At 38.3% G+C, this 14,059-nt stretch overlaps 1 protein-coding gene across 2 annotated transcripts in view; it reads left to right on the top strand.

Moving 5' to 3' along the window:
- DYNC1LI1 (dynein cytoplasmic 1 light intermediate chain 1) overlaps positions 1–14,059 on the top strand; it is a 47,344-nt gene that overhangs the window by 23,200 nt on the left and 10,085 nt on the right. For both annotated transcript variants that reach the window (XM_055383355.2, XM_031009537.3), the window contains exons 3-6: positions 4,000–4,116; positions 4,859–5,089; positions 9,109–9,278; positions 13,022–13,115. In XM_055383355.2, the coding sequence (XP_055239330.1) occupies positions 4,000–4,116; positions 4,859–5,089; positions 9,109–9,278; positions 13,022–13,115 (612 nt within the window). The remainder of the gene's footprint in view (positions 1–3,999; positions 4,117–4,858; positions 5,090–9,108; positions 9,279–13,021; positions 13,116–14,059) is intronic.

Raw genomic sequence — 14,059 nt, 5'->3', positions numbered from 1 at the left:
TCTTTTGCTTATGCATGAGATTTTCTGCAGCTACGTATTTTTTATTTGGAAGCCTTTATATTTAAGTAATTTGAAATATTAATATTTTAAGAAATAAGTTGAAATAAACTCATCTGAAGTTTTTACCCTTATGAAGGTGTCTTTTCACTTTTTCAAAACTGACAAAAATTGTGTATATTGTGTACAATATGTTTTGAAATGTGTGTACATTGTGGGATGGCTCAATCAAGGTAGTGTCTTTTCATTTTCTAACATTTAAAGTGGGAATTAAAGAAATAAGATAAATCCTGGGTCATATTATATGTAGTTTTACTTAACTAATTACTGCTTATTTTTATGGATCTGTGTATGCTTTACAAAATACTTATTGAACATTGTGTTGTTCAGTAAGCTTCTGTTGTAAGGCTGGGCACTAGGTTTTTACTTACAGTGCAAAACATTGTTTTTGTGGGATAATCCAAATCAAGTTGATATCATTTTAACTTAGAGGATTTCTTTCAGGAAAGTAGCCTGTCATAAGAGTAAAAACCTTAAGAAATCTTGATTCTTTTCCTAGTTCTAGAACAGATTCAGGCTTCTTTTAAAGGAAGATATTCATAGAACTCTTCACATGGTGATTTAAATTATTTTTATTGTATAAAGTCTAATGCTTGTGTCTGCTGAGGCAACTAGATATACTTATTTTTTTTTGGCTTATAGTTCCCAAATAACTCCAAACCCCAAAATTATAAATTAAATGTACTTATAAATTAAATGCCACAGAAACTATACTGATTTATAAGTACTTATAAATTAAATGCCATAGAAACTATAGAACTTGGTAAAATTCAAATTAGGAACATCAGTATAACAACTGATGTTTTGCTGAAATTAAATGCCAGTGTTGGGTTTAGTAATAGAAAGAAATATTTTTGTATTTTATTTTTTACTGGTTATTTCCATTTTAAGCATTTTAAACATGATCATTATGGGAATCATTGGCATCATACATATTACTGTTTTTAAACCTAATTTCTTTTTTTGATGGGCCAGTTTAATGGTACATTGTAAAAATAGTACTGAAAAATACAAATTTAATGTCAAATTCTTTTTTTAAATTAGGTAGAATTGTATATATTTACAGTACATGAAGTTTTAGAATATATATATATGCATTATGGAATGGCTAAATCAAGCTAATTAACATATGTATTACCTCACATAGTTGTCATTGTTGTGAGAACACTTAAATCTAATCTCTTGGCATTTTTCAGTACAGCATATTGTTAATAACTATAGTCACCAAGTTGTACAATAGGTCTCTTGAAGGTATTCCTCCTGTCTAACTGAAATTCTGTAACCTGTGACCAACATCTGTCTCCCCAACTCCCTTCCCTACCATGGCCCCAGTCCCCGGTAGCTACTGTTGTGTTCTCAACTTCTGTAAGATCAACTTTTTAAGGTTGCATGTATGAGTGAGATCATGGAGCATTTGCTTTTCGGTGCCTGGCTTGTTTCATTTAACACAGCAGTCCCCAGTGTTTTTGGGCACCAGAAACTGACTTCATGGAAGACAGTTTTTCCATGGACTGGGTGGGGACGTTTCAGGATGAAACTCTTTCACCTCAGATCATCAGGCATTAGTTAGATTCTCCTAAGGAGCATGCAGCCTTGATCCCCAGGCGTGCGCAGTTCACATTAGGGTTTGGGCTCCTATGAGAATCTAATGCCGGCACTGCTGATCTGACAGGAGGTGGAGCTCAGCGGTAATGCTGTCGGCTCACCTCCTGCTGTGTGGCCCGGTTCCTGACAGGCCATAGACTGGTACCGGTCCACAGCCCGGTGGGTTGGGGGCCCCTGATTTAACATAATGATGAACCTTCCAGGTTCATTCATGTTGTTGCATATGATGGAAATTCCTTCCTTCTTTGAGGCTAAATAGTATTGCATTGCGAGTATGTGTGTATATAATATATATGTGTGTGTACGTGTATACATGTAACATATACACACACATATATATTATACATACACATACCCGCAATGCAATACTATTATGTACATATGTACATATACACACATACACGTACCAGATTTTCCTTATCTATTCATTTGTTGATGGAGTTGATGGACAATTAGGTTGATACCATATCTTGGCTATTGTGAATAATGCCACAATGAACATGGGAGTACAGATATCTCTTTAACGTATTTACTTCCTTTGGATTTCTTACTGTCACCTTTTTTATTGCCTATTTAAGGTTACACTTATTGCTATGAAGTATTGGAAAATGCTTCATAAAAAGAACCAGTCTGCCTAGTGCAGTTGAATATGGAATTGACTGCTCTGGGATACTTTGAATTTGGCATGCCTGTGTGTTGACTCTCTTTTCTGTTCTGTCTGCATCACTTGGCTTCACCTTGGCCCCAGTAGGATTATAAACACCATTGCAGAGGTGGGCACTGCAATCTTGTGGCAGCATTCAGATATAAAAACTTAAGACTTATATATTTTTTTTAGCTTAACATGGAAATGAAGACAATTTTTAAATTCTTAGAGAACTCATAGATCTTCAGGAATAAGTCCTTAGATTCAAGCAACTCCAGTTTTATATCTATAAATACTATGATTCTAATAAGTCCATGAACCGTAACATGTAAGGAGCATTTAAATACTCACAATATTAAAAAGCCCTCACCAAAACATTGAACAGCTAGCCTAGTTTTGTTTTGTTTTGTTTTGAGACAGAGCCTCACTCTGTCGCCCAGGCTGGAGTGCAGTGGCGCGATCTTGGCTCACTGCAACCTCTACCTCCCGGATTCAAACAGTTCTCCTGCCTCAGCCTCCCGAGTAGCTGGGATTACAGATGCGCGCCACTGTGCCCGGCTAATTTTTTGTATTTTTAGTAGAGATGGGGTTTCACCATGCTGGCCAGGCTGGTCTGAACTCCTGACCTCGTGATCCACCTGCCTTGGCCTCCCAAAGTGCTAGGATTACAGGCGTGAGCCACTGCGCCTGGCCTAGTTAGCCTAGTTTTAAACCTTTTTAAAAAATACTTGTGTCAAATTTAAATCACGTGATTTTCTGTCATTAATACTTTTAAGTCTATTTTTAATTTTTGTCTGTTGTACATCCCCCCTACACTTTTTCTTGCCCAACTTGTTATCCCCATTTTCTCACCATCTCTCCTGCTACGTATTTATTATGGCTTCATGGTTCTGCTAAAGGTCACAGTTCCCTGTCCTGATGTACAGGGAACTGATTGATGTGCCATCCTTCCCCCTTGATTGGCCCTTAGGTGGACATATAACTCAAACTGGGCCAATTAAGAGTCTTTACCTGAGGTTCTTCAGACTGAAAGCTAAGAGTAAGAGTCTTTTATTCCTTGGAGATTAAACTGGGATGACATGAGAGTGGAAATTCCTGAAACCTAAGGTGTTTCACTTTACCTTCTCATCTCCTGAAAATTATCTGTAGAGGAAGTCATTTGCAATAGGATAGGACAAGATTTAACAAGACTGGGAGAGAGAATCCTGGTCATGATGGAGTCTGCATCTTTTTTATCTTTTTTTTTCTTCAGACAGAGTCTTGCTTTGTTACCCAGCCTGGAGTAGAGTGGCACAATCTTGGCTCACTGCAACCTCCACCTCCCAGGTCCAAGCGATTCTTCTGCCTCAGCCTCCTGAGCAGCTGGGATTACAGGCATGCACCACCACGCCTGACTAATTTTTCTACTTTTAGTAGAGACGGGGTTTCACCATGTTGGCCAGGCTGGTCTCGAACTCCTGACCTCAAGTGATCTGCCTGCCTCGGCCTCCCAAAGTGCTGGGATTACAGGTGTGAGCCACCACGCCCAGCCAAGTCTGCATCTTTGATACTGTAGCTGCTCCATTATATTTCATCAAATTGCGTTTTTGGTTGAAGCTAGTTCCAGTTGGGTTTTTCACTTGGTACTAGAAAGCATCCTTAAATAATCGGTGTTATAATTTATAAGATTTATCCTTTTTTTATATATCTAGGTGAAGATGGAGCTGGAAAAACAAGCTTAATAAGAAAAATTCAGGGAATAGAGGAGTATAAGAAAGGAAGAGGATTGGAATATTTGTACTTAAATGTGCATGATGAAGACAGGGATGGTGAGTGTCATTTGTAACATAAATTTCTGAAGTCTATTTTGAGGTGCACTGCCATTCACATTAGTCTTTGATTTTTTTTAGTGTGTAATTTTTTACTAGAAGTTCTGTGATGTCATGCTGGTCAAGAAATAGCTATGTTTAGGCATACTTTTATTAATTTGGGATTCGGATTCATATATGATACTTTTAAGCATCTTAAGGTATCCTGGTGTGCAGATACTTCTTTCCTGCCATACTTGAAGAATCTCAGTTTTTCAGTTCATCTTCCCTTAGATACTGATTGTTTTGTTGACTCCCATTTCACCTTCTAATTTTCTGATAAAAATATTATCTACTCAGCTTTTTTATCTATCAGCTATTTTTTCTTCTGTAGATCACTTGCCTTCTCATTTTTGTATATGATATCTTGAGTATGCATATCTCTATCTGCTGATGGTAAAAACATAAACAAGTTATACATCCTCTGGTTTTGGATTAAGAAATATGAAGTAGAGGATGCTACAGTTAAGTCATTTTAGGCCTTTAGATAAATTAGCAGATGGCCTAAACAGTTGAACTTTACTGGCAGTTAAGTCATTTTCGGCCTTTAAATAAATTGGTAGATGGCCTAAATTGTTGAACTTTGTCAAAGCCAATAGCACATCTCCTGTGGAGATGCACTAAAATACCAAGTGGTACTGTTAGTTGGATGATGAAATGACTTAATCTTGTTGCCTTGGTTACTTTGTTTTGTCTGTTGTAGATCAAACAAGATGTAATGTTTGGATCTTAGATGGAGACCTGTATCACAAAGGCCTCCTTAAATTTTCACTGGATGCCGTATCTCTGAAGGATACTCTAGTTATGCTGGTTGTTGACATGTCAAAGCCTTGGACTGCTTTGGATTCTTTACAGAAATGGGCAAGTGTTGTTAGAGAACATGTTGACAAACTGAAAATCCCTCCTGAAGAAATGAAACAAATGGAACAAAAGTGTAAGTAGTCTAGAAATAGTAATGTAGGTTTCAAATACAAAATGTCTTGGCTGACTTTAATCATTAGGAATTTTTGACTATAAAAAAGGTTTAATGAAGTAAGCATATTGTAAGTACTTTTTTTTGTTGTTGTTGTTGGAGACAGAGTCTTATTCTGTCACCCAGGCTGGAGTGCAGTGGCGCAATCTTGGCTCACTGCAGTCCTGCCTCCTGGGTTCAAGTAGCTGGTATTACGGGCGCCTGCCACCATGCCCTGCTAATTTTTGTATTTTTAGTAGAGACGGGGTTTCACCATATTGGCCAGGCTGGTCTCGCACTCCTGACCTCATGATCCACCCCGCTCGGCCTCCCAGAGTGCTGGGATTACAGGCGTGAGCCACCGGCCCAGCCTGTGACTACTGTTTTTAAAATTCTCTTTAGATGATGTGCTAGGTTTTAATATAGTGTCAAATTAGAAACATAAGACACAATGGTAAACTGTTTAGTAGAGATGCCTTTTCTCCTTGCCAAAAAGCTGTGTGTGTTCATTTTGGAAAGTAGCTTTGCAGGATGAAAAGATTGAATCTTTCTTCAGCTGCTCATTTTCAGCAGTTTCATTTTTTAATTCGTAATCTTACTGACCTTGTCAAAATGAAATGTGCCTAGAAAGATGTTGACGGTATACATATAAAGATATTAAAATGGTTTTATGATTTATAAAGTACATATTTTGTACATGCCTATGTGAATTGGAGATTTTTATGGGAATTATGAAAATTGTTTTTTTTTTTTTTTTTTTTTTGAGACGGAGTCTCGCTCTGTCGCCCAGGCTGGAGTGCAGTGGCGCGATCTCGGCTCACTGCAAGCTCCGCCTCCCGGGTTCACGCCATTCTCCTGCCTCAGCCTCCCGCGTAGCTGGGACTACAGGCGCCCGCCACCACGCCCGGCTAATTTTTTGTATTTTTTTAGTAGAGACGGGGTTTCACTGTGTTAGCCAGGATGGTCTCGATCTCCTGACCTCGTGATCCGCCCGCCTCGGCCTCCCAAAGTGCTGGGATTACAGGCGTGAGCCACCGCGCCCGGCCAAGGGAATTATGAAAATTGTATGAGTCATTTCTAACAGGTTGTAAGCCAGCAACATTTTTTATTTTTTTATTTTTATTTTTGAGTCAGGGTCCCACACTGTTGCCCAGGCTGAAGTACAGTGGCACAATCTTGGCTCACTGCAACCTCTGCCCGCCCCCGCCAGCTCAAGCCATCCTCCCATCTCAGCCTCCTGAGTAGTACAGGCACGTGCCACCATGCCTGGCTAATTTTTTTTATTTTTTGTAGACATAGGGTTTTGCCATGTTGCCCAGGCTGGTCTTGAACTCCTGAGCTCAAGCGATCCACCTTGCTCAGACTCCCAAAGTGCTGGGATTACAGGCATGAGCCACCACGTCCAGCTGCCTGTTAACATTTTTTAATGTCACTTAGAGTTCTTCATTTGCCAATATTGTGCTTTGCATAAGAAAATACATAGGTGGGCCAGGGGTGGTGGCTCACGCCTGTAATCCCAGCGCTTTGGGAGGCTGAAGCAGGTGGATCATGAGGTTAGGAGTTCAAGACCAGCCTGGCCAAGATGGTGAAACCCTGTCCCTACTAAAAATACAAAAAAAAAAAAAAAAAAAAAAAATTAGCCCAGCGTGGTGGCGGGTGCCTGTAATCCCAGCTACTTGGGAGGCTGAGGCAGGGAATTGCTTGAACCCAGGAGGCGGAGATTGCAGTGAGCTGAGATTGCGCCACTGCACTCCAGCCTGGGCGACAGAGCAAGACTCCGTCTCAAAAAAAAAAAAAAAAAAAAAGAAAGGAAATACATAGATGAACTCCTTTGTTATTATTCATTGACAGTAACTTTTAAAGAAAAATTGACAGCTTGCTGGAATTTATGTGTAAGAAAACAGTAAAAACTTAAAATGTATGTAGTAAATGATTGAAAGAGATGTCTAAATGCTTTTAATTTTTTTTTTTCTGTTTACTATTGCCTGTGGAGTTTTTGTTGTTATTGTTCTTCCCTAAGTCTAGATTTATCCTAGAGTAGTAGTTGTTGAACTGTGGTTCCCTGGACCAGCAGCACCAGTTATCAGTATAGCTGGGAACATATCAAAAGTACACATTTTTCACTCCCCATCCTGGACCACTGAATTAGAAACTCTTGAGGGTGGAAACAGTAATCTGTGATGTAACAAGCCTTTGAAGTGATTCTGGTGCATGATAAAATTTGAGAGGCACTATTAGATTACAGCCTCTGATCTTAAGGGTGGTAGTCACCAGGGCTGCTAAGGGTACATACAGACCCCTGTGTTTCTAGAGGAACGGTGCCCAGCTATTCGGGATTCCCTATTCCTTGACCCCATGTAAATTCAGAACAGTTTTCCTCCATATGAGTCAGTCTTCATGATCCAAAGATCTGGCTCATAATTACTTTAAGAGAAAACACACATTTTTTTTCTAAGTAAGTAATAATGTACATTCTTTGTTTTTTGAAAATTGAAAGTAGGGCTGGGCGCAGTGGCTCACGCCTGTAATCCCAACACTTGGGGAGGCCAAGGCAGGTGGATCACAAGGTCAGGAATTCAAGACTAGCCTGGCCAATATGATGAAACCCCGTCTCTTCTAAAAATACAAAAATTAGCCAGGCGTGGTGGTGGGTGCCTGTAGTCCCAGCCCCTTGGGAGGCTGAGGCAGGAGAATCACTTGAACGCAGGAGGCGGGGGTTGCAGTGAGTGAGATTGCGCCACTGCATTCCAGCCTGGTGACACAGTGAGCCTCCATCTCAAAAAAAAAAAAAAAAAAAATTTGAAAATAGCCAGTCACAGTGGCTCACCTCTGTTATCCCAACACTTTGGGATGCTGAGGTGGGAGGATGGCTTGAGCCCAGAGTTCGAGACCAGCCTGGGCAACATAGTGAGACCCCATCTCTACAAAAATAAAAAGTTAGCCAGGTGTGGTGGCACATGCCTGTAGCTACTCACTCGGGAGGTTGAGCCAGAAAATCACTTGGGTCAGGGCTATAGTGAGCCATGATTGCACTGCTGCACTCCAGCATGGGTGACAGAGCAAGACCCTGTCTCTAAATAAATAAATAATACTTTTGTGTATTTTTCCCAGTATTTTTATTTCTAAGGTGGAATCATACGTTGGCCTTCTTTTATTTATGTATCTTTTAATGTTACTATTTCCTACAACGTTAAATATTCTTTGAAAACTTGACATCTTATGGTTGTGTATAATTTTTTCTCATATACTATTTTAATCCTATCCTATAGACAGTTTGTTTCCAAATTTGTTTTGCTTTTACACATGAAGAAAAGAGTTACATGGAAATCCCTATGTATGTGCATCACTGATTGTGCCCTTGAGAATTCCTAGGCGAGTAATTACTGAGTCAAAACATACATTTTCAAGTCTCTTGATACATTCACATTTACTTTATATTTTTTAGTGACAGTTTTGACAACCTTGCAAATAACTCCTAAAAACTGATCAGCACTGGTAATATTTCATTAAGTTGTACCAGAGTTACAGAATGAGCATGGCCCAAGATTGAGCCTAGGTAAAAAGGGAGAGACCTGAGTAAAGGGTTTAGTGAAAGAAGTTAGTATTAGAAAATCATCTAGACTATCTTTTAAGTTGTGGGATTTTTTTCTCCCACATTTATTTTTCTTTTATCCATATAGTGCCCTTTGTGAATTAGAGAAGGTAGAGAGACAAAACTAATTGTGACTTGACCAAAATATTTTGCATAAATTGAGTCAGGTCTAGATAGAACCCTACTTTGTAGAGCCATCCCATGCAGTAGTAGTATTCTGTCTGCTAATTATTAATGTGGGTCCAGTGTTTGTATATTCTCTTTGAAATAGGTTTCTCAAACCCTTTTTGTTTCTTCTCTTACACAAGGCTAAGTATAAATTCGAGTAAATTTTATCTTTAGATTATGGCAAGAAAAGTTACCTGCTGAAATAAAGCAATTTCTAAATTGTGTTTACTTTGATTTTCAGTGATTAGAGACTTCCAAGAATATGTAGAGCCAGGAGAAGACTTCCCGGCTTCTCCCCAGAGAAGAAACACTGCGTCACAAGAAGACAAAGATGACAGTGTAGTTTTACCTCTGGGTGCGGATACACTTACACATAACTTGGGCATTCCAGTACTAGTAGTTTGCACAAAGGTTAGTTTGCTTCCTAGGGATTCTGCAACTGATATTCACTGATGAACAACTGTTTTGTTTTCCAGGTTTTTTGGAGTTAACACATTAGTTCTCCTAGATGATTTTTTGTTAACAAACAAATAATAGTTTAAAGTATTTAATGATATTAACATGTTGCTTTTGTGGTCTTAATTATAGTCTCTTTGAAAGAAAATGTTATTTCAAATACTTGTGATTGAATTTCATTTTCATAATTCCAATTGAACTTCATTGTATGATCAGTCAGTTTAGTAGAAATAATTACAGGTAAAATGATAGTTTATTGGTTTTTATAAAATTATTTTTCAACATTAATTTTTTTTTTTTTTTTTTTTTTGAGACGGAGTTTTGCTCTTGTTTGCTCTTGTTGCCCAGGCTGGAGTACAATGGCACAATCTCGGCTCACTGCAACCTCCGCTTCCCGGGTTAAAGCAATTCTCCTGCCTCAGCCTCCCTAGTAGCTGGGATTACAGGCGCCCACCACCACTCCCACCTAATTTTTTGTATTTTTAGTAGAGACGGGCTTTCACCATGTTGGCCAGGCTGGTCTCAAACTCTTGACCTCAGGTGACCCACCCGCCTTGGCCTCCCAAAGTGCTGGGATTGCAGGCGTGAGCCACTGCGCCCAGCCTCAACATTAAATTTTTATATATTCTCTAATATCAGAGGATTATATACTTAAAGTAGACTTTTAAACATGTAGCAGCACTCATTATATAAAGTTGACATGCAGTCATCAAGGGTTTCTGTTTTTTAAAGAGGTTCTGATAGGACCACTATTATCAAAATTATATTATTGGTTATTTCACTGTATATATTTTGTAATAAAATTAAGTTTCCTTTAAAAATAATTAATAGAAGGCTAGGCGTGGTGGCTCACACCTGTAATCCCAGCACTTTGGGAGGCTGAGGCGGGTGGATCACGAGGTCAGGAAATCGAGACCATCCTGGCTAAAACGGTGAAACCCCTCCTCTACCAAAAAAAAATACAAAAAAATTAGCCAGGCGTGGTGGTGGGCTCCTTTAGTCCCAGCTACTCAGGAGGCTGAAGCGGGAGAATGGCATGTACTCGGGAGGTGGAGCTTGCAGTGAGCCGAGATCGCGCCACTGCACCCCAACCTGGGCTACAGAGTGAGACTCCGTCTCAAAAATAAATACATAAATAAAAATAATTAATAGATCAGCTGGGCGTGGTGGCTCACGCCTGTAATCCCAGCACTTTGGGAGGTCAAGGTGGGCGGATCATGAGGTCAGGAGATCGAGACCATCCTGGCTAACATGGTGAAACCCCATCTCTACTAAAAATACAAAAAATTAGCCAGGCATGGTGGCGGGCGCCTGTAGTCCCAGCTACTCAGGAGGCTGAGGCAGGAGAATGGCGTGAACCCGGGAGGCAGAGCTTGCAGTGAGCTGAGATTGCGCCACTGCACTCCAGCCTGGGCGACAGAGACTCCATCTCAAAATAATAATAATAATAATAATAATAATAATAATAATAATAATAGATCAGTTTCATGTTCTCCCCACTTGGTCCTAAGTGTATGTTTTTACTGTTCGTAAGTCATGGAATAGTTAAGAAAATGACAGAACATAAGTCCTTTTGAGACCTGAAATTAATGCTTTTTATTATGTAAAATTTGCACATGTAAAATTAAAGGAGGGTATAGAATTTATTCATTGTTGGAGTAAAATTGATTAAAAAATCTAAAACCTAGCTTAGGTTTTACTTTGCTACAAAAATTATCCATAACAAAGGAACGGAGTGACGGCACTTAAAATAATTAAGTTAAAGTCTGCCATCTGCTTTCAAATGGTGGTTCTGGTATAGTTAATTGTTACATACACCTTTTCTGTAAAACACTATCTTAAAATCTCACACTGAAATCCTTCTGTGTGCTTTGTTTTTTATTTTGTTTTGGTTGGTGAAGAGCTGTTTGTTTATTGGAAGTTGGTTCCATTGGTTCCGTCAGCACTACTTGCCTTATGAAAAGCAGTCTTATTTTCCAAAAGAAAAATGTTAAGCTTAAAGGGTCCGGAATCAGTATCAAATGAGTCATAGAGTCATAACATTTTCAAACCAGAATAGATCATCTACTGTATTTCATAAAATCTAAGACACTATCAGATGTATTTCAGTTTATGAACTTTTAAAATGTGTAGGGGTATGGAGAAATGTGTGTTTCCAAAGGGAGAGAAGTATGGTGGTTCAACGCTATCAGTTTAAAGACTCCGGAAATGGAGATTTCTCTTAGTCTTAGAAACTTAGTCTCTCTAAGTTTCTTGTCTTAAGTCCAGATCCTCTGATTTCAGTTAAAAAAAAATTTTTTTTTTTTTTTTTTGATATGGAGTCTTGCTCTGTCACCCAGGCTAGAGTGCGGTGGCGCAATCTTGGCTCACAGCGAGCTCCGCCTCCTAGGTGCACGCCATTCTCCTGCCTCAGCCTCCCGAGTAGCTGGGACCACAGGCGCCCGCCACCATGGCCGGCTAATTTTTTTGTATTTTTGGTAGAGACGGGGTTTCACCATGTTAGCCAGGATGGTCTCGATCTCCTGACCTCGTGATCTGCCCACCTCGACCTCCCAAAGTGCTGGGATTACAGGCGTGAGCCACCACGCCTGGCCTTAAAATATTTTTATTACTAAACCACCATGCCTTTCCAAAAGTGTCAATAAGTCAAAGTATAATAATTATTTTTAATCATTTGAAATCACTGTCAGTATTTGATAAAATGGGCAATGAAATGCTCATCATAATTATATAATGAGACTCTGTTCTGTGCCGTATATATGTTTTTATTTTCATTTTTGTGGAGAGTTTTGCTGTGTTGCCCAGCTAGTCTTGAACTCCTAGGCTCAATCCTCCCGCCTCACCTTCCAAAGTAGTACAGGCACATACCACTGCACCCTGTTAGGTTTTTTTTTTTTTTTGCTATTTTATATATATAAATATTTATATATATATGTAACAAAAAATTACATAGCAGATTTAACCCCAAACTAATATTAGGTGTAATGACCATTATTAAATGTTTATTTTTATATTTTACACCTGCAATTCAGAAGGGTTTTGGTGAAATTATTTGGATGTCGTGATGTTTGAACATGCCTTCTTTGTATTTTTCTTAGCATTTTTCTGTAGCAAGCGGAATTCAGAATTGTCTCATTGATTGTGCAGGCGACATTTCAAAAATCAGTTGTAGTTTCCTTATTTTGTTATTAGTGAGATTGTAATAAGAGTGAATAAAAGCACCAGAAAAGAAATTAAGGTCACTTGAAAATTATCAGATAAACACAGGAACAAAGAAGAAATGGTGAGAAGTAGAGACTCCCTGGATATGCAGAAGTGTTTTATAAAACTAAAATAGATGTTAGATTTTTTAAAACTTTGTTCCAGGTTGTAAGTAGTTGAGTTAGCAAGTATGACTTCTTAGAACAAGCTAGGCTTGTTATTCTTCCTTCCCTTAGGTACTAAAACTTTGTCTTTGGTGTTCTGACCAGATTTAACATTAATGTTGAAGTTAATGCTTTTTAAAAAGATAAAATTATCCATTAGTCCCTCCAACTAAAAGTTCATAGGGTACTTGATATTCTGTGTCCTGCTGTTCATTCACCATATCAGAGTGGTACTTTTATGATGTTCCCCTATCCAGAATTGAACTGTTCAAATTACTATATTTAGTTTTGATTATTTTAAATGTATTATTTTTAATTATTTTAACTTAACAGTGTGATGCCATTAGTGTATTGGAGAAAGAACATGACTACAGAGATGAACATTTTGATTTTATTCAGTCACATATCCGGAAGTTTTGTTTACAGTGTATCCTTTTAAATACATTTATTGATACAGTGTACCACTTTACCTGTTTTTGTTTTTTAAAGTTAAAAGAATTAAATTGATGGACTTGAGAAATTCTGTAAACATTTCTCCTTCTGTCTCTGGTTGGAAATTTCATTTTAGTTCCCAAATTATTTATATTTGGATATTTTGAGATAGAAAAGCAAATATTGAAGTATATTTGATTTGCTGTGTTTAAAGTATGCTTAAGAAAAATAATTACCAATTGTATGTGGAAAAGTCTAGTAAGCTGTATGTAGTTATGAACATATCTGATTAAAAAACTGTATTTATTGGTGGGTGGTAGGACAAGGTCAATATTGTGTTTTTTTTGTGTTTTCATTTTTAATTTGTTTAGTGTGTTGTCATCTTCTCCACATATAGCCTAACAGTGGTTTCAAAATCTGGCTCTGCCTATCTAGACATATTGGATTGGAGTATTCCAAAGTGAGGCTGGAGAATCATCTAAACTTTAGAAACCTTCCTGGAAAATGTATCATAGAAAGTCTTGTTAATCTAGATTGCAAGGATTAGGTGAGCCAGTGAGTAATAATTACAGCCAAAATAGGGAGAAAATGAAGGTTAAAAGTGAGTACTTTTTAGAGACTTTACTGTTGAAAACTTAGTTACACCTTGAATGCACTGAAGAGTAAACTCACCAACCCTCTTGGATCAGATATTTTGCAGTTGCATTCCCCAGCCAAAGTTTTTGAGTCTGAAACATAATGAAATGATTATTAGAAATAGATAGTAATGAGTAATACACACGTTTATGGTGTCTACAAATTATAAATCATTTTCATTAGTGGGCGTTTAAGGACCACTTAAAGAAAGCCTGAATAAGATCACTTGACACTGATAGTTTCCCTTTCCCCTTTTCTCTTCAGTTCTTTCTCTTTATGGGCCTTTCTCTTCTCATGTCACCA

The sequence above is a fragment of the Gorilla gorilla genome, chromosome 2 (genome assembly GCF_029281585.2).
Source record: "Gorilla gorilla gorilla isolate KB3781 chromosome 2, NHGRI_mGorGor1-v2.1_pri, whole genome shotgun sequence".
Lineage (NCBI taxonomy): Eukaryota > Metazoa > Chordata > Mammalia > Primates > Hominidae > Gorilla > Gorilla gorilla.
This window is presented reverse-complemented; position numbering and strand designations above follow the sequence as displayed.